Genomic DNA, 22511 nt, shown 5'->3' on the forward strand with positions numbered 1-22511 from the left:
GGATCGATGTGATTCGTCGCATTCTACACCGCGGATCGATCAGATCGATTGATTCGTCCTTCGCGAACCAACAACGACCCCCGCCGGCGAGGGTTTCCTATCGGGACGAAGGGTGATCGACATCGATCCGCGCTCTCTTCCGTTTCTGCCTCTCCAAGGAGAAAGTCGAGCCGGCCGTTCGTGGCAATTATAGCATCTCGGGAGTGTTCTCGAAGTAATCGCGCGAAGTCCGTGCTACTGTTTCATCGCGAGTCGCACCCGCTTGCGGGCTCGATATAGGCCGCCGCGCGTGAAACATCTCAACTCGCTCTTCCGTTCACGTGAAGCGAATGAAGATGCCATGAGCGAGCCGGTTTTCGTCGCGCTAACACCCGATCGATTGGTCATCGCGCGAATTCCGGGAAAAGTCGCGGGTTACGCATAGAGCACCCGCGTGCAAAAGGGTCGCATCGGGCGCACAAGTTTGCACCCGCTCGATTGGTCGTCGTGCAAAACGTTTCATTTTGCAAGAGTTTTTCCGTTCGCCAGCAATAACGACGTGGCGAAGTTAAGGGACGGATCACGTGATCACCGCGTGCGGTAGCGTGATTCTTCAAGAAAAGAATAAAACCGTGTCGACGGCGGTGAGCAGACCGTCACACGAATCAAACCCGGTTTTCGCGAGCGCATCTTTCTCGAGCGTTGCGATAACCGCGCGTAAAAGCTCAGACGAACATCAGTTCTTGTACATATATACAATATCCGCAGCGGGAGCAGTTCGATCCCGAATCGACCCCGCTCGCGGCCATCTTGTCGTGCCGCGCCGTTCTCGCATCGTTATCGCGGCATTACCGCGTCTTGTTAAATTAAGTGGCGTTTCTCATTGTGATTCGTGTGAAACTCGTGCCCGCTATCGCGTCCCCGATGAGTGACCACGCATATATAAATGCATGAGCATCTCGCGAGTCATCGTGTTCGCGGTCGCTCATCTGCCTCGCGAGCAAGATATCCGTCGGTCGCGCGTTCAAGATCTCCGATCGCGAGAGGGTGGTACTCAATCGCTCTTCAAGATCTCCGTTTCGCGAGTCATCGCAAGAGAGTACGAGCGAGTCCGGAGCGACGCAAGATTTCCGTCCCGACATTACCGCAGATGCTCAGCCCGCTCGGTCGCGCGAGTGCGAGAAAACTCTAAAAATACCGCGTTGAAATAAATTGTGGTTGTGTGAATCAAACCCAACCCGCGTGTCATCTAAAATCCACTCCATATCTTTCGGACCTTGCCCCGCGCCCTTCGGGCGAGCCACCTCGGCCGAGCACGAAACAGATTGTGCATATGGAGTTTAAACTCCAATCTACAAATTATGAAGCAGTTACCGTAATATCTTTCGGCTCCCCAATCGCCCAGTAAATTGCGCAAAGGACGGACCGTTTAAGGCTACATTATGTAAATTTTGGGTGACAAAGACTAATTGTAAGATTTTTTCGTAAGTTTTACGTATTTTTTATGTTTTTGTTGTTATATCTATTATTTTTTTCATTATTCTATAGTTTTGTGTATATTTTTGACTTTATAATTCTGTAAGTAATTTTTTTGACAATAAACCATTTTGTTTTTGACATAGTTATCTCAGTTATCTGTGTTATAAATCTGATTAAGCTAACTAGTTACTACGATAAATAATAATCTAAGTGAGAAAAAGTATGATTAAAAATAATAATTTTAATTGTAAACTTTAAATAATAAAAATATATTTAAATATTATTTCAAAAATTTGTTTTTAAAAATTGAGATATGATATACTCTGCAAAGTAAATCGCAAAACATGTTCCGGTTTAATTAAATATAAAAATATAAAAATTCTTCTACAAAAAACAAAAATATGACAAAGTACTTTACATGTACTTCTCATTATGGTAATAGTAATAATTAAATCATAAATATATTTAATATGGTATAAAAATGACTAAAATTGTTGAAAAGAGCGATATTTCAAACAGAAAATATATAGCTATGTGCAATAAATTATTAAACTATATTGATTAAACTAACTAGTTGCTACGATAAATAATAATCTATAAGTGAGAAAAAGTATGATTAAAAATAATAATTTTGATTATAAACTTTTTAAATAATAAAAACATAACATATATTTAAATATTATTTCAAAAATTTTTGTAGCTACTATCTTTTAGTTTACTTAATTATTTATAAATGTTTGCAATCAGCGCTTAAAAATTTAATCGACAAACATCAATATGAAATAAGATTTTAATATATATACGATTAAAAACGCATTGTTTTACAAGATAAATATTTTAAAAATTGAAATATGATATACTGTGCAAAGTAAATCGCATAACGTAAAGATAATAAGAGAAACATTTTAATTAACAAACTTTATTTATATTCGTGTTTGAATATACATCCATTACCGAAACCACAGTGCATTCAAATATTAAAGAGACATTTCGTCTCATGATGTAATATTGCGAATAGTTGTTACTTGCACGCACATATATACACACACGCATATACACATCCATCTATAAATTGCATTCGTCTACAAGTATTTCTCCATTCCTTCAAGAATCATGGACACGTGACATAACATCGTGCATCGTTAGTCTTTCGATATCGATCGAAGTGAATTCAGTGTCAAGTACTATGGTCAATAACAATTAATAATATCATTTTTATCATTAATTGCACGTTGTTACCGATTGTTTCTCCGGCGAACGATCATGTGCCTTTATCAAGACGATCTATCGACAAACGCGAGTTTGATGAAAAATACCTTTCTATACGTACCATTTAGGCAAATAATAAAAAAATAAATCAGAGGGGTACATTTTGTTGCCTTGTAATGAAAAATTCTTAATTAATTGACAAATCGTAAGCCCCTCGACTTATCGGGTGGACCAAAATCACTATATCGAAAGAGAAACGAAATTGCAGCTAATCAACAAACTATTGTTAACCCTCCGAGAACACACCTATTTTTTCATCCACGGAGAACATTCTGAGTCAATCTGAGTCAGAGTAAAATTTTTTTTTATTTTTTTAAGTATATAAATAATTCCAACGGCACTTTTTATTTATATCAATTGATTTAACATTGTTTCAAGGTACATCTGGAAATTTTTTCAAGCTAATCGCAATCGTCAATTTAAAATGGTGGACGATCAAAGTGTGTGTAGGGTCAGATTAACCCATGAGTGTTCTAAAAAAAAAAAAAAAAAAAAAAAAGAGTAATTTGCAAAGAAGATTTTATTTTTTTTCATTTTTAATATTCTTGGCTAAAAATTTTTCTGGCAAAAAAAAAACAGGGTCAAATTGACCCCATGTGTTCTCCGAGGATTAAAGTAATTGATTTAAGATAAGCATTAATTTTCTTCTATAATATTAAATCCGTCAAAATCAACATTACATTATTTTTTTATTTTTATTTCGCACATATATAAATACAATAAAGCTTCTCTTTAGTCAAATTTATTCGCGACATCGTGACTTTTGATCCATTCTATATATTTCGTTTCAACTCTTCAATATTTTACATATCTATTTTTTCTCTTTTTTTTTTACACGTTTCTATCCTTTTCGTTTAATTTATGCTCACAGGCTAATCTGCGATCACTGAACTATGGTAATACTGGAATTCTCCTTCCTATTATATAAGCATCGCACGAAGTGTTTTACACCGAGAAAGGGAGAGAACGAGTGAGAGAATTAGATTTGTTATAAAAGATAGTTTTCTACTTCTTTTTCTTCTTCTTTAATGGATATTCGCCCCTAGTCGGGACGCAGTGCCATGCTTTTTAAAACTTTCTTTCAACTCTTTTTAGTTCCTTAAGCAATTTCTTATATCTATATATACCAATATATACCAATATATGCATACATATATATATACCAATCATATGCAAGAAAAAAGTTCTGTTCTTTCCTCTCATTTTTTATTTAGTAGAAATCTTGCACATTCTTATCGAAAGTTTAGTTAGCGCAGTGAGCCATATCACCAATTAATTTAATTAAATACTTTACTGTTAAATTGCAGCAGCAAACTCTACTTAAAAAAAAAAACACACACACAAGTTCAATGCGGATATAAAGCACTGCTATATCTATAGCAATTTCTAATTGAATCTGCTGCCAATATATTACTCTAGGGGTTTAGTACTTTATTACTATGTCCTTTTAAAGAACGTCAAATAAGTTTATTGGACTGTATTTTTTCTGAGAGAGAAAGGAAAGGGAAAGGAGAGAGGGAGAGAGAGACACATGAGATTTTTTCAAATTAGAGCTATCTCTCTCAGATCACATTTCGAGCGCGTCGGAGCGTTCCACTATTAATATAGTTCGGTGCCTGTGATATACTTTAGGCACAGGGGAAAAACCTGATCACCAAAATGATTCACACATTACATAAGGGAGATGCTTAAGCAGCGATGTCGCGCTTAATCGCTAGCCTTTTTTTAGCCGGAGGCTTTCTTCGTCGCATTCGAAATTGAAAGCACGATATTCTAGCAAGGCATTGATTACGTGTAAAAAATAACTCTCCGTGTAAACATCTGTAATATAAGGATTATACCTCCTACTCGATGTGCTCCTTACAGAAATAAGTTCTTTTCTTTGTCTCTTCCTTACTAATTTTCTCACGACTTACATCAAGCACTGTTCCGTAGACATTGTACAATATTTCTCTTTCTTCGAATAGTAAAAAGTCCTATCTGTTGTTTACAATAGATACGCACACGCGATTATAATACATAACGATTTCCAAATCTGATCGCGCCGAGTTATATCACTATTCATTATTTTAGAAGACAACATTAATATATATAACGATACGTTCATATGAAAATCGATAATCTTAATTATGTATCTAAATGATCAGATTAATCGATATATGTCGGCTTCAATTAACACAATTGCTTTAAGTGATGTTAACCGCAACAAATCGACTTACCGTTCAATTTATATACAATCGTCTATACATAATTGTACTCATTAAACTCTTTTTTAATTAAATATTGTGTCCCAAATTGCTATTAATTAATAAACCACAAGTTTGAATTTGTGTCGACTTTTAGATATTGACGTAACAACAAATTAAGATTCATTAAATATGAAAATTTGAAGAACAAAAATTTATTAGAACGAAAACGTGAGAAAAGCAGTTTATAAAATTGATCATGATTGATATCTTTTGTCTCACATCTTGTGAAAATTGAGACGTCTCCTTATAATAAAACATAACTAGAGACAAAATTGGTAACGACATAAATCTATTAATTGCGACAAAATTCATGAAACGTCAATGAGCGAAAGATCTGTTCACATTCAACCGCTCTTTTTATCAATCGAGCGCACGTATGACGCTGAATGACCGTCTATCATGAATAAAACTCGCATTCCCCAGACCTATAACGTAACGCAATGTTTCATAGTAATCGGAAGTATCTTATACGAGTTTTCCAATAGGAACCAAATTGGTGTGAGAGATATAAGAAAGAGGTAACTTATTGTCGTAAATTTGGCACAGGAGCTGGTGGTGTGTGCTAACGCACCTGTGTATATACTCCAAAACACTTCAACGGGCAGTAGACGTTTAGAAATTCTATCTCGCGGTAATAAGTTACGGCGTGACGCAACTATTGAACGCGGAATTTTCGTTCTATCGTTCTTCATCGTTATTCGTTTGAACGTGCATACGCATTCCCATACAAGTATACACATTATACATTACACAGGTATATATACACTATATATAATTTGACGCTTTGAAAGTGATGTTGTAAGTCTTCCACGAGGAAACCTTGCCTTCCATGGAGAATCAATTGTCGATTGTCAACCCAAGCGTGTCGAAAATGCATGAGTTTTGAGTGCGATCTCTTGGTTGTTATAACGAGAAATTGAGATATTTCGAAAGAAATGAATCTTCATATTGAGACAACAGCGATGTAACAATGCTATTCCATCACTTGTCCGCTGATTTAAAACTTTGAAACTAATATTTTTATAGGTTCGAATCCTTTTAAATATGTGTGGCTCCACGCTTTCTTTAATAATTTTGAATTATATTTATAAGTTATATCATAAGTTTATGACATGTATCAAGAATATATTATTTACACTTGCGGTTGCTATAAATATATCGATAACTTAATGATGTATCTGTATCTCAATCGTCTTTTTTTTTTTTCATTTTAGAATACAGAACGCGAGAAAGGTTTTATCACACACATCTCTGACAGAAATAAATCTCTATTTTGTAATAAGCTTCTGCACAATGATATAACTATAAGAAATTAATAATTATAAAATAAATTAATATGAGGACCCTCGAAATTCAAATATAGGAGAAATCAGGTCCGTCAGGGTTGAACGCAGATCCTCGTGCGTAAAGTCAATAGTCTGATTTATTAATCATCTTAGTACATAAATCCGAACGTTTCGGCTCAGATTTGAGCCATCTTCAGCAGTAACGAACGTTTGTCACACGTTCTCCGTGCCAAAAGGCGAGTTTACTGATTTGAATTGTCAGAAACGTAGACCAATTGATCCATATCTGTAATTTATTTAAGTTAATAATAAGATATTAAGAAAAAAACTTCAGAAACTCACAAAACGGTCCAAAAAACGTGGAAAACGAAGCCAAGTACAACAAGAATAATCTGCGAGGAGACTTAACGGTCTCCTCGACACGCCATGGCACACAACGATAAAAAATGACATCTTTACCCATTAACTACATAAAAAAGACTCTTATCAAATTTATAAAAAACACAGAAGGTAACACGAGGGGCTTACACATAGATAAGATTTTGAGCATTAAGAACCGCTCCATTCCAGTCATTAACAACCTTCTTTCTTTTTCTCCGAAATTCCCTCTCCATTCGGAAATTTCTAATCTCGTTAAAGCCACAAAAAAGTATTTATGAATAATAATCCTAATATTATTTTTACTAGAGCCGATAAAGGCAATAACACGGTAGCATTGGATAAAGAACTTTATAGACAAAGAATCACAGATATGTTATCGGACACGCAACCACATACACAAAAATTAATAAAGACACAACACTAACGCTCACAAGAAAAATTAGGGATACAATTGTGAGATGAAAAAAACAAAAATACATTTCAGACTATAAATACAAACAATTATTATGTACTGACATATGCATTAGCCTTTTTTCTGCACAAGATTATCTCTGAAAATATTCCTAAACCTGACAGTCATATTGATAATAGTTTCGAATTAGCCAAAAAATTAAATGGAACACACTTGAATAATAATTACGTATACTGATTTCCTTAGATGTAATCTCTCTATTCACGAACATCCCTACAGATTTAGTCTTAGAAAGCATTTCCATTAGATGGTCACACATTTCTAAAAATTGCAACATACCGCACACACACACAAAGGATGAATTTATTAAAGCAGTTAAATTAATATTAAATTCAACTTACTTTTGTTTTGACAAGTTGATTTATAAACAAAAATTTGGTTCTCCCATGGACTCTCCGTTTTCTCCCATCGCTGCAGACATGGCATACAATGCAGGATTTGGAAAGCAGTGTGTGCGACAACTTACGTTTATTTTACCGTTTTATTTTAGATATGTAGATGACATAGCCATGGCAGTACCTTTTTACGTTCTCGACACTATTTTGCATTTATTTCATTCTTATCACCCTAGACTTCAGTTCACAATTGAGGTGGGGGGTGATAAGCTGAATTTTTTAGACTTAACAATTATTAAAAATGAGAACACATTAGAATTCGATTGGTTTCACAAACCAACGTTCTCAGGCCGGTATCTTAATTTCCTGTCGCACCACCCTGTCTCTCAGAAAAGAGGCACGATCATAGGCATGGTGGATAGGGCCTTCTTACTTTCCCATCCGAGATACCATTCTAAGAACATTAAGTTCATAATAGATATTCTTCTGGAGAACGACTACCCGTTGGCATTTATCTTTAATACAATTAATACTGGAATAACATCGTTACTTAACAAATGTACTCGCAAACAAATTGAACCTCCACCCACGAACGAAGAGGAACGACGTACTTGGTTCACGGTTCCATATGTTCCGGGTATTTCTGAAGAATTTAAAAGGGTTGTTAAAAAACAAAATGTCAACTTGTCTTTTTATAGTTTGAACAAACTTAAAAAATTTATTAAAGTACAGAAAGATATCCTTCTCTCTAATTCAATCTAATAAAAATGTAGTATACAAAATATCTTGTAAAAATTGTGACGCGTCATACGTGGGCTAAGACGATGAGACAACTGAAAACTAGAATCTCAGAACACCGTAATCACATTCATAGAAATACAACGACTCAATCGGTTATCACCGAACATAGATTGAATGATTTTGATTGAGAGAATGTCAAAATTTTAGATAACGAAAGATATTTATCTAGATTAGTCTCTGAAATGACTCACATCAAACTACAAAAGAATGGTATTAATTCACAAAATGACACAGAATTCTTGCATCACGCATATAGTGCGGTTTTGAACAAATTGTAATCCATGCTCATGAACGCTTCACTATTGGTACATAATATATTGTGACGTTGTCAGATCCTGCCTCACTATTGTGGTACACCAAATATCTGTTATTTTATTTTATTGACTTGACACACTATGTATAATCCTCGCCGGTGTTTTGACTTATGACACACTTCTCCTCTGCAATTTCTGTCATTTCATCGTTGTGTGGCGTGTCGACGAGACCGTTAAGTCTCCTCGCAGATTATTCTTGTTGTACTTGGCTTCGTTTCCCACGTTTTTCGGACTGTTTGGTGAGTTTCTGAAGTTTTTTTCTTAATATATCGTATCATTAACTTAAATAAATTACAGATATGGATCAATTGGTCTACGTTTCTAACAATTCGAATCAGTAAATTCGTCTTTTGGCACGGAGAACGTGTGACAAACTTTCGTTACTGCTGAAGATGGCTCAAATCTGAGCCGAAACGTTTGGATTTATGTACTAAGATGATTAATAAATCATTGAGTTTACGCACGAGGATCTGCGTTCGACCCTGACTTCTCCTATATAATAATAATTATTATAATAATTTGAACAAGAAATCTCGATAAAAAAAGAATCATATTTATGAGGCATAATAATAACTAATTGTAAATAATAAAGACAATAATAATATGAAAATAGTAATAGAGAGAGTAATAGTAATGTGCAGAAGCGTGCTTGAAAATTATTATCTTGTATACAATCGCTTAAATACGTATAGACAATTTTCTTAAAAAAATTTTGAAACGAATATACGAGAAATCTTACACCCCATATACCCAAATTACATTGCCACAGTTGTTACAAATTAGATTGACATCTTAGGAGAAATATTTAATCATGATGTGTAAAAATATGAGCAATTAGAGCTTATACATCTAATTTTATTGATTAAGTGCATACAAGTGTAAAAATAACGCATATAAGTAATCTAGTGACAACGATTTTCCTCCAATTCCTCTATTCGTTATTATACAAACGCGTCTGTCTAGTTTTTTTTTTTTTTACAAATTATACATTGAAAATTGGATAAATCGAAAGGTCACCAGATGTTTCGATATATATTCAATGTATCTTTGTATCCTAAGAAATAAAAAAAAAAAAGCAGAAGAGGAGTAAATATTCAAATACTTGAAAAATTTACTTCAATTTCTTAATTGAATAACTAATAAAGCAGCGATTAATTTATCGAACTAAACTTTTCAACACCGGATGAGCGTATCATATAATTACATGCTCTAACGAAACTTTGACACTTGTGTTCCTATAAGATACAAGAACATTTACTTATTTTATTATGAAAATTATGGTTGTCGAACTTGCGCGAATATCTTGTATATTGAAAAGGAAATGTATCGCGTAGGGAAAAAAATTCGATAGAAAATAACCGGATTTACAAGCCACTTCGGAAACATTCATCTGGCGGACGAGACTTGAGATACCGTAAAAGGCGTCACTTGATACAGAAAACACCTGTTGCACACTCTCACAGGTTTTGTGTGCCCGAAATGAGGCAGTGGAACGTTGTTGCTGCTGCAACGACCACAGAACACTTTACCACAATTTCGGCAATGGTGTCTACGTCGCACAACCGTGAATCCTGCCTGACAAGCCATACACCTTGGCGCATCGTTGTCCGGCACCCAAACAGGCGCTCTCTCGACGCATTCCTCTCCCGTTTCAGTGACAGGAGAAGCTATATAAACGAAAAACAGGGACATGATTATATTTAATATAAATTTCTTATATAATTACATGTCAAATAATAAATATCTATTTCTTAGGACTTAGGAGCAACTTAGATAGTAAGTTTGTGAATGTAGTTCTGTCCACGCGACTAATTTTTTGCTCAAGAATTAAACAAAATTAAAATAAGAAGAAATTATATTATACCGTATTTCACATCAAATTGAAGTTAAAACATTTAATTTTTGTATTTGTACATACAATTAATTTGAGATATATTTATTATTTTTGTTTTTTTGTTATATAGTATTATATTTAAGATTAAAAATTTTATCCTTTGGAAAGAGAAAGAATACTTTACATATTAAATACTAAATCATTGGTTCATAGATATTCGCGATTAAATTTTAAAAATGAATTCAGGTAAAAATCAACATACCCGTACTTCGGTCGTGTTCGTTCGAAGTGGTTTCCTCTACATTTTCGTATTCTGGTAAGGACTCTTGCCGTTCATGAATACTTTCTGTCTCTGTCGTATCTAGTGGTGCATTTGCCACAGAAGTTAAACTCTCAACATTCGATTCTTCGGTATCTTCAACTGTCTGACTGCTATTCATGAGAAAAACACACTTTAAAATGTTTCGCAAATCCGATGCGAAGTTTGTTTGCAACTGGTCTGCCACACCTGCTATGCAAACGAAGAGGCGATGGACAAGATCTTCCGAGGATCTGGAAATTTAATAATAGCAGTATTTTATTTTATTTTGGAGAAGAGACTGCATATTATATTTCAAAAAATATTATGCATGTACAAGGAAAGATGGAAAATAGGAAAATATGTAAAAATATATATAGAATAAAGAAATATACAAAATTCATAAATACAGGAAAAACATACGTAAAAAAGATGTAAAGACTGAATATTAAACGTATTCAAATTAATTATCCAGATTAGTAAATTTTTTTTAATTGAAGTATTTAGCAAATATATCAATATCTTTTAAATGTCGATAAACTCCAAGTATAATGATGTTATCGTTTACACGGTACGTGTGAATAAAGTAACAATATATCCTCTTACCGAAACTTGGCTCTGATTTGATTTCTATTTGCGATCTCGGCGGCTTGCATCGCCAATGCAATCTCCTCGTCGTCCTGACAGTCGCTATGAAACTCGCTGGTTTCCGAACTCGAGTCGCAGCAGCTTGAACAACTGGAACTTGATGCTACATCGGGTTTGTAGATTAAAGATTGATGGGAATTTAAATACGACACGCCGGATACCGTCGAGGCATTGACCAATCTCACTGCTCGCGCAGATCTGCGCGTGTTATTGTCTTTTGCACTTTGATATTCGTGACAAACCACGTTCTGCGGCGTAGTTGCAATGTCGGTCACCAAGCCGCTCTTGTCCGTCCTCGGGCCCAATCCGTCATTCATTAGACTACTTCCGCTTCCACGTTTTCTTTTGCAACTTTCTATGCGCGCATATTTGTCTCGTTCGTGTCTCTCCCTCTTCTCGACATCTCTTTCCTTCATTCTAGCGATCTGCTCAGACTGGGATCTTCTATGATCCAGCAACTTTCTACTTTGTGGCGAGGAGTGTTTGTTCACGCAATGCGTGCTGAGATTGCAACAGCATTGTCCGCGTGACTCAAAGTGATGAAGTCGCGGACTTATGTGAGGACTGCGACTGCCGAAATTCGGCATCTGCCTAGTATTTTGACCAAGATGCAAACTAGCGCCGAAACTGGTCAACCGGGCATTCAAGCATCGATCCGTGGAATTCGACCTGGAGCTCTCGGTACTTGTGGCCACCCGCATAAACTGCAGGTGGTTGTGTCTCTTCTCTCCCAGTCTACTATGAGCTTTGTGCGTGTTTCGGTCCATTTTGTGCTGGTGTCGCCGTCGTTGCTTTTCGTCTCTCGTTTTCCTCACCTTATCCTGCACGTACCTTTCTATTTTACTGTCGATTTTCTCGATACTTCGAGAAGTGGACGGGCAGTTTTCACATTTCAAGTCATCCCAGAACTCTTTCCGGGAACTCGACGCGTCTATATTCAAATTGAGATTTTCCCAATTCTCAGAATAGTTTATCTGAAAGGTGGATTGATTGGAATCACAGAGAGTCAATTGGCCGTTGCCGTACGCAACGCCAACGAATTCCTCGTTAGTGCCATCGAAGTTCGACGATATTTGTGGAATGTTTTTGCCGGTGGATTCTCTGTCTCCGTTCGAATGCAAACCGGGTACTTCGATCGAGTGATTCGAAGTAGATGTTTTGCTAACATTTTTCATGCCGCAAACACACGAGTTCTCCGAAATAGCGGGATTCTTTTTCTTTGGCGAGTTCATATTAGAGCAAGAATAGCTGGTATTCTCCTGCGTGTCTTCCTCGTCCGATACACCGCATCCTTCTTGCTGAATTTCGTTACCAAAAGTTTTCTTTTCTTCCGGACTCTTGTCATACAAGCTGGTGTTCTCGGACGATATTACCGTACATATGCCGGAGTCTGTTTGTTCCGAGATCTCGTTCGGACATTCGCTAGAGTCTAATAAAAGATTTGAAAGCGTTTTATTCGCCTCCGAGATAAGTTTTTTAGAGTCTGAATCGGATGAAGTGTTCTCGGATATATGCGCCTCACTGTCAATGGTATTTCCATGAGCGACTTGATTAAACAAATACTGCATCTGTGGAATCTCCATGTTGTCGGAGTATCCCTCGAACATTTTAGTCAAGTCGGGGGTAATGAAGCTTTCCTCATTCCGCGTGTCTTCGATAGTATTTGAAGCACTGGTTCCCGCTACAACCAACGTCTCAACGTCATTCTGTATCGCGTCGGGACTCGCGCTAACATCGTTCTCATCATTAGAAACTGAATCACAGTCGTGAAGAAATTGCCCAATGTCGCGCGAAGCGCCGTCAGATAATTCCTGTTCGTATTGCATTCGTTCGTCGACACTTTCCCCATCACTCTGCTGCATCTTTTCAGCGCTGTCACATATTACATTACTATCACATTCGTCCGAAGATATGTTTAAATCTTCACGCTTAGTTTTCGCACTTTTCTTCGTTTTACGTCCATGTCTTCCCTGCTCACGCTTTTTGCTCGGTAACTGATCGCCTCTGCTACTTTCGTCCAACGATTGAACCGCATCGCTCGCTACCTCGTCCATGTTGTTGCCCGTATTTCTCGTCACAGTATAGAAATCAACGATAAATTCCTTGCAGTTCGGATAACCGGTATAAAAATTATGAACGTATTCTTCCAAATCCGGTATGTCCTGACACGTCGATTTCGTCGAGTGCGTAATCGAGCCTGATGGCTCCTCGTTCGAGCATAATAACTTCTCCAACATGTACAACTCGCGGTTGTTTAACGTCCATAATAGTTCTCTTATCTTGAGAAGCAGAGTCTGAAAATTAATTGTGTGTATGTATATACATCTTGGCAAGTGAAGAGAAGATACTTAGCTACGAAATGTAAAGATTAATGAATGCTGATCCTGATCATTGTGTTATAAATTGAAAAAGCTACGAGTTTGCCTTTTTGTACACTTATAATACCATCAATATATCATACAGATACAATTTTAAACAAATTCGCTAGATCACAGTCAGCAATAATTTTCAAGTGAATTCCTTACTCTAAATGGTCTAAACATTTCGCTTATGGTGTCAGGCGAATTGAGACACAACGGTCCGCCAGGCGGTGCCAAAAGTCCCGAGACGATAGCCAAGCGGGGAATAGTGAACATTAAAGCTGGCTCATAGTTATCTACATCTGCTTGGTCCAACAGCCCGCGTTCAAGCGCTCGCTGCAGAGTCTCTGAAAACAATACACATACGAGCTCCTGTTGCTCGTACTCCTTTGTCGACTTGACCGGAACCATAGCGCCGACATAGCACAGCTCGAAATCGGCAAACAACCGGTCGAAAATCTTCAACGACTCAATAAGCTTCTCCAGAGACGGCTCGAGAAGATTTTGCGCCTAAAAAAAGTAAATACTATTAATACATACGCCTGATTATTCATCAAATCGTAAACTATATATGCAAGACAACAAACAAGAGGATCAAGTGAATAAAATCGATAATTATCTTCCTCCCAAAGACCTAAGGAATATCTTTCGTTTATCCTGCACCGTAGAACTTTAGAATATTGAAACTGTAACGACTGCAACTTGTCTTTCAAATGAGTCGACGAATTTTACTTAATAGGTATGCGTTCAATATACCTTCAAATTCATGTGGCCCTTGAGCGCGTGCTCTCTCAGCAAGTTTCTGACGATTTCCAACGACTTAGTGAGAGCTTTCGCTAACGGCCTCATGGCCGAGCTCTCGGCCTCCCGATTCATGATCGAGGAACCGGCCGCCAGGCATTCCGCGCCGAACCAGAGCTGCCCGGCCAAGTTCTCCTGCATCACGTCATCGGGGAATTTCACCCTGAAGTCCCGATTAGCGCGGCTCTCGGGGATCAAATCGTCCATTATCTGATTGCAGATCGTCAGCACCTTATCCTGACAGTGTCGCAACTGATTCACCAGCGTCGTGCATCTCTCCGGCTCTTGTCGGCCGTCGAAGGAGTCCAATTCGCAGGCGACTGCGTTCAGAGACTCATCGGCGTAGAAGAACTGAGCCAGTAGACTTGTGTCATCCTTCTGTAACGACAAAATGTGGAAAATCGATTTAAAAAAATTAATTTAAAAAATTGAGCGTTTCAACGTATATCTCACATATCGCGAGCAAAGCTTAAGAAATGTCTGAATCACATTTTCCTCGGACTTCTGCAGAAAAAGACAGGGAGATTTTCCTTCCCGGATACTCGTGAGGGATAAATCCACGTTTGCAGTGCAAACTGACGGAGCCACACATCTGAACAATGACACTAATTCGCGCCTATATATACGTCATAACGAAAGGGTCACCCACGTCACGATTAAAGGGCGCGGCGCGTGGAAAATCTACCGTATTATTCCCGATGAATGAATTTGTACTATACCGATATGACGTCGAGCGAGTATAGGGTAAAGGGTGAATCCGATTTAATCGTCGACGAAACCTGCAATTCCTATATCTATAACGAGCATTTTAATCGTAACGAAAATTAGCGTGTGTAACATCGGCGACCTACGAGGATGCAGAAGCACGCTGAATCATCGTTGAATTATTATAACGTAGCGTGATACTTTAAGATAATAGTAAATTTTAATACTTTGTAGTCAATATAGGTCACCCGATGACCGTATATCGCGTTGGAAGTGCCTCACGTCGCATCGATGGCAACGTACGTTTCAACGAGACGCGGCGATTCGGAATCCCTTTTTGAGAAAAGCCGGCTTTAAATCCGATTACGACGCGGAATCCGATTCGAGAAGCGCGATCAAGGTTTTAATTTATATCGATTAAAACGCGACTGAAGGATTTTTACGAAAATAGCGATTTTACATGTAAAAAGAGCAGCCGACATATATAGAACGAATGATTTATTCAAGAAAATATGCTTAAAAGTAAGATAAAATAAACCGATTGCGCGCGATCGTAACTCATTATTTACGGATCGTCGATTGTGTAAAGTTCAAACATGGATTTATTCTTGTCTTATCGATGCAGACAAGAATTTCATGAAAAATATATTTTTAGCAATTAAGAAAACGCGATTTATAATGGAATGGGGGTTGAATTTTTTCTGTCGGTTAAATTTTAAAATCGATATTATTTCCAATATAGCGGTAGAAAGATAATTTCGGCGAGATCACGGAGAAGAAACAATCCCTCCCTATACTGTTCCCATTTATAATACTCCTATTTATGTGTGCTGCTCAATAACGTGCTAATAATAACGTGCTTTAGGTGCACGTGAATCTCTGACGGTGCAATGTTCGTGCTGTGCCGTACGGATGTACTCGATATTGAATCATATGTCCTACTGGAAATGACTCAGGAGTCATGCTTACGTACGCGGCGCGGCGTGACAAATATAAATCGATTAAACTACCGTATATCGATATCGTAAAACTATTATAGAACAATGTTAGCCGTTTGCGCGCGAGCAGAGGGAGAAGGTTATATGCTCAGCGCCGGGAGAGAAAACGCATTGTTCTTTTTTTTTTTCGCAAATAACTGTACGATGACAATAATCGTTTCATTTCCGGGACGCCGCGCAGAAAGTTCTTCCGTATCGCATTGTGCATTATTATTGGATGTGTATTCTACAGTATTCAAATTTGCGACTAGAAGAGCCTCTTTAGAGCTTGCTTGCGCGCAAAATTCTAATATCACATTTGCATCTATATATAAACGTTTGTATATTTTTAATCCTGTCGAGATGTAACTGCAAGCTGGAATGGCAAGATCAATATAAAAATTCAATGTTGTTCAAAGATGCGTCATCAAACGATATCAGAAAATTCGTGAAGCCGATCAATTATTTCGTGGCATGCTTGTGGACGGTACCGTTTGCTCCGCGCGTTTGTAAAACTTGCAAAAATATACGGAATAATTTGCCGTACGGTAATGACGTATATACGGAAAATCAGACATTTTTTGACGCACATTAAAATACTGTTTACAATCTCTTATTTAAAAAATTTGGGAACATTCTTCTTTCGCTTCTGAAGCTCGTGATGGTTTCAATCGCATATAACAAGCATTATACCGTTATGCAAAAATACCAGTCGACTCATCAGTCGTTTAATCGACTTCGGCTTGTTCATATTCTATGTTTAATTGGACTGACGTCTGCACGATTGTCGTATCTCCCCTGAGTCATATCTCTCCACCTTGAGACAATAATATTTTACTCGAAAGATAGAGCAAGAAATAAACAAAATATAGAAAGACGTTTGTGTTCAGCAATCATTCCACGGTTCTAGAGTGTTGGATTTTGGTGTCATCTCTAGCCTCCGTTCGGACACCGCGTTTTAGCAAATTAATTGCGACCTATTTTGTGACCGCGATCGCCGTCGTCCGATGAAAGGGGGAGATGAGGAGCGCGATTCGGACGAACCGCTCTCTCGAGCCTGCTCGTTTCTTTCAAAATATCACCTCTGCTCTGCAGTTTCGCCGGTGCGCTCAACAGTTCGTAACGACGATTTATACTAGAAAGTCGCGCGTGTTTTCAACGTCGAGCGCGGCGAGGTGAATGACGCACTCCCATCCCGATGATTAAAATACACGATGCACGATGATTAAAATACAAAATACAAAGTGCAAATTTTACGCGAATGTATAAATCGAAAAAAAAAAATGCTTTTTAAACCGTCGCGTCCGTCGAGCTAGCGATTGCAGCTTCCGAGGAAACCCGATAAATTCTACCGCGCGGTGAAAATACGCGTTTCGCGTTCGTTTCGCACGGGCAATGTCATCGGACGCGGGGAAAAAAAATACGGAGCGTCGCTGTGACTCATTCCGAGTCAACGTGTTGACCCTCTTGTTAATGCCGCCACCCTACATCGCCGGCGATCCCCAATGTATCTTTGTTCCCTCCGTTTCTTTCTCCTTGTTTCTCGTCGTGTGCGAGCTTCCTTTTACCAAATCAGATCGATCGTATCGTACACCGGGATTTCGTCGGTGTCAAAAGTGACACGGTAGAAATGGTCCTTATACTCTCTCTCTTTCTCTTTTTCTCTTCTCCGGTTATTAATAACGTCGTAAAAACAGCCACTTTACATGTTCCCATTCTGATCAAATCTCTCGCGCGCGTGCTGTATCTTCTATATAGACATTTTCTCGCGATATCGCAATAAAATAAATATTAAAAACCCAAGCGGTACATCTTTCTATTTCCATTTAAGAATCTTCCTGTTCCAACCTAAGTGTTTTAATTCTCCTTAACAAAATAATAATAATAAATAGCTTTAATTCTCCTTAACAAAATTATTAAAAATTTGCGTTATCTTATTCGACTCAAGTAATATGTATTTAAAAAAAATGTATAGGAATTTCTTACAGAGACATTTTCCCGCGATATCGCAATATATTGTCCGAGGTATTTATTTCAATTCAATATCATACGCGGCTCTCGACTTGGCGTGTCCGCATCTCATTTGAATTCGTTGAACTCTATTGTCGCGACGGTCATTGAATCGCATGTTTTGAAAATTCCGCGACGCGGGGACATTTCGTTACACGCCAATTGTCGGGAATCGATTTCGCTCGGGCGTAAATGCGCCGATTCTTATCGCGCTGCCGTATCACACGTCGCGATATTAAAGGCACGCTCCGCTTTGTCGCGATGAGCCGCGACGTGAACGTTAATTTGCACAATCGAACGACTCATCTTGTATTCGTTATCTGCCTTTCCGTCAGAGAAATCTATATCATTGGGAATTATTATTCGTGCCCGTATCATCAAGAGACCACGTCTTGCGCAAAGTCACGTGTGCAGCGCTACGACACATTGTTAATTTTAAGCGCTTTAGCCTTGCAATTAGTACAAAAGCGTATCACTCCGTTTTCCGCGGCATTCGTGGCGTATTGTGCGCCGTCATTTCTCACCGTCCCTTATTTCACTATAATTACTAATCGACTCGTAACATTGTAAATTGGCTTGCGGGCGCGCGTTATGGTGTTAATAAAGTAATTATGCGAAAGCGTAACACTTCCCATATATCCTAGAGAATAGTTGTTCTCCACCAATTTAGCAGATAATTCAGTTGATGACAATATGAGATAAGGAATTCAATAGGAAGAAAAATATCGTGATATCAATTAATAAATCAATCCAGAGTCCCGGGGCTTGATATAAAAACGATCTTCGTATTAGATTTTGTAAAATGTACGTTCTCTTTTCCTCACTGTATATTATGCCAAAGGGGATTTTTTCCCCATTAATAAAGATTATTATTGTTATCGTTAAAGAAAAGGATCTCGTGTGTAATATTTTATTTTGACAAATAAATTTTCGAACGTTTTATTTCGCAACAAGCGATGTATTCTACGTGAGCTAAACGTGCGGGAAATGGAAAGGAGGGGAAAGAGAATAAGAAACTATACGCTTTCGTGTGCCACATTGATGTAACGTTAATATACAAAGTTATCACTCTCGAAATTCTTTATTTCAATTCGGCCGATTGTTAGAAACGTGCGATTTTGCGACATATTGAACCGCGATTTTTTTTTTCTTAAATCGCAACGCGATATGCAATTGGATTTTTAATCGCAGCTTAAAATCGCACTTTTATAATGAAGTATTATTTATTCATTAAATATTTATATGGGAAAAAAATGGTAAAGCAAAATGATTTAAATGTTATGGAATGCACGTTTGGTTCTGATTATTAAATGCTTATTTTTAACACTGGACACTTAACTGATCTATTTGAAATTTGTTCCTCTTTATTAATTCGTAAAAATTTTATAGAATGTAGTATTTAATGACGTAGAACTAAGGAAATAAACTTAAAATTATTATGGACATGCACAAATTTTTATTTACGGCAAGATAATGAAAGAAATATATGGAAGAAATATATTTTTCCATGTTGTGATTAAATTAACATTTTTATATGTTCATAAATAGTTTAATATTTAAATTTAAAATGATACTTGCGACAGTTGCGACATAGAATGACACGTGATTCAAGGTTGAGTTTACGATACAAAATGACACGCAATTCAAAATATAAGATAAAAAAATCTTAAAGAATAAGACGCGCAAACGCGATGCACAATTTTGTGAATCGCACCGATCTCTGACCGATTGATACGGCTCAGCATATGGCGAGCAACACCCAGCTCGCCGGAATCTGTTAGCGCGGAAGCGCGAGGAGCAGCTCGAAAGGGTATCTATATACTCCGGATTCAAATTGAATAAAGTCGCGGGGATGCGTCGACTTTCGCTGAGAAATCCGTATAGGATATATAGACGCTTCCAGCATGCCTTGGCGCGATTACGCGAAAACCACGACAGTTCGTTACACTCGCAACGTGCGTGTGTAACATACGTACGCGATGCCGCGCGCGCGTATAAGTCGTACACACGGTACAAGTGTTATCATGTGTGTATGCACCTCGCGCCGTGCGAAATTTTCACTAAACAGGTGGCAACAGCGCTCTCGGCCGAAGTCGAGCCGCGGTCCGCGGTGAGAACAAGAGAGAGTGAGAGAGACAGAGAGAGAGAGAGGGAAAAGAGCGCACGCGTTCGATCGGCACGAGATGGGATAAAAGAGAGGCGAAAGAAAGAGAAAATAGAATCTATTCGATGATCGTGAAAGACTCTCGTAACGTCCCGCGAATTTAAGAGAATTGTACATTGAAAGTAAATGAAAATGATATACATATACCGAGAAAAATAGAGAGCAAAAAAATATGAGATACACAAAGAGAGATGAGAGAGAAACGCGCACGGCAAAGTAGAGAGGGAGGGAGGCACAGCTAAGATAGAGATAACGAACATAGCGTGAGGACGGATGACGAGGAAATGTACGGAGCAAATCGCACAATCGCGATCGGAGGACATGAGCGACGGTAATCAGTAATCACCTTAGGCCTGTAAAACCATTTTCTGATGGACTCCATCATATCGCGCCGCGGCTGACGTCATCAGAGTTACGCTGACGGAAATCGTCGTCACTGCGCCCGCCGCGATCGAGGCGATGTTGACGTCGATATCGATGTCGATGTTGACACTGACATGTCGCCTCCGGAGCGGGCTTTAACCAGGGGATTTGGCCGACGAGTCGAAGCAACGTCGAACGATGAATGATGACAGCGACGGCGCTGATGGTGACACTGCCGATGACACTGACGATAACACTGACGATGACACTGGCGATGATGCTGACGATGACACTGACGACACTGACGACACTATCGTCGACGACGACGACGACGGCGATGCGATACGATCTGTGTGTACGAGCATCGATGATGATGATAATGATGATAACGATAACAACGATGTCAGCGACTGCGACAGTTACAGCAGCGACAGCAACAGCTACAGCAACGGCGAAAGTGACGATTATGATAGCGTCGACGACGACGACGACGACGACGACGGCGACGGCGACGGCGACGGCGACGGCGACGGCGACGGCGACGGCGACGGCGACGGCGACGGCGACGGCGACGGCGACGGCGACGGCGACGACGACGACGGCGACGGCAAAGGCGACGACGATTTCGCGACCCGCCTGTGGTGCTCACTCGCGAAAACGCATGTCAACCGAAACGCGCGTTCGTAAAACTAAGGTGACAAGCGTGAGACACGGTCACACGGTCCGCAAAAAGACATAACTGCTTACCGCGCCGCACGCGTGCGTTTGGCGCAACAATCGTGAAGCGATGAAGCGCCGTAGTTGCGTTTTACGGTTCAGCCTTCGAACTATATGTATAAAGGGCGGCGGATACAAACTGCTTTCCTTCTTTATTTATAAGACTTCACATACGAATTTTATTTCGATAAACTGATATTTACAGATAGATGTAAAAATTGGTACAAATATAACATAACAGAGAATTCATATATTTTTGCATGAATATATAATTTCATATACAATGAAAAAAAAAATGCACTAAAACTCAACACAATATTTTATATTTAAAATTGAAAATAAAATAATTAAAACATATTTTTAGTTTAATTTAATTTTGCCATGTATTTTACAATATAGCTTAACGTATATTCTTTTTTAAACATTGAATATTAAATAATAAAAATATTTAATCTGAATTTTTTTTAGAGTAAGAAGAAAGAAAAATGGAATAAGAAAATAATTTTAATTATTAAAAATAAGAAATAAATAAAGAAAGAGGTTACTTATTATTCTCCTTGTTATACATATTAAATTTTTGCTAATGTCCCTTCCGATGAAATGTCCAGCGTTAAAAGTTATCGACCTAGCGTCGATAAGTCAAGCCGCTACTATGACCTATCAAATAGTAACACGTCAGGTATATACCATATACCTATACTTAATATATGTATGTACACATACATACAACAGATCTCGATAATATATTTGAATTTTATTCGATTTTAAAAATTACGATTTTATTGTTATCCAGATTTGAGTATCCATGCGAGTGACAATTATAAAAAAAAAGTAGTTTTGCGACAATATATGATATTATGATGTAAATATATGTAGTTTTATTTATAAAGTATCTGTATAATGATAAACCACGAATTTAATATTTGCGATAAGAGCTAATAAGAATCGCCAAGTACACGCACCATCAGTATTAGAAAACTGTTATGTATTGAAAAACTGTTTAACTCAATATCAATTAAGTTATATCTAATCAAAAATATAAAATATTCGTGCATTATGCGACATAAAT

At 38.0% G+C, this 22511-nt stretch overlaps 2 protein-coding genes across 2 annotated transcripts in view; both read right to left on the reverse strand.

Annotated features, from left to right (window-relative positions):
- Positions 1-22511, reverse strand: part of Rpl19 (ribosomal protein L19) — a 94227-nt gene that overhangs the window by 11551 nt on the left and 60165 nt on the right. The gene's annotated exons all lie outside the window — the stretch shown is intronic.
- Positions 4218-21438, reverse strand: LOC143896813 (lateral signaling target protein 2 homolog). Its single transcript, XM_077404864.1, has 7 exons — positions 21375-21438; positions 20709-21165; positions 14462-14884; positions 13871-14215; positions 11304-13639; positions 10662-10951; positions 4218-10232 (listed from the first exon to the last, which is right to left on the reverse strand). The coding sequence occupies exons 2-7, from the start codon at positions 20745-20747 to the stop codon at positions 9952-9954; spliced, it is 3714 nt and encodes a 1237-aa protein (XP_077260990.1). The 5' UTR covers positions 20748-21165; positions 21375-21438; the 3' UTR covers positions 4218-9951.

Source organism: Temnothorax americanus, unplaced genomic scaffold (genome assembly GCF_048541705.1).
Source record: "Temnothorax americanus isolate GAGA-0224 unplaced genomic scaffold, ASM4854170v1 Scaffold2, whole genome shotgun sequence".
Taxonomy (NCBI): Eukaryota; Metazoa; Arthropoda; class Insecta; order Hymenoptera; family Formicidae; genus Temnothorax; species Temnothorax americanus.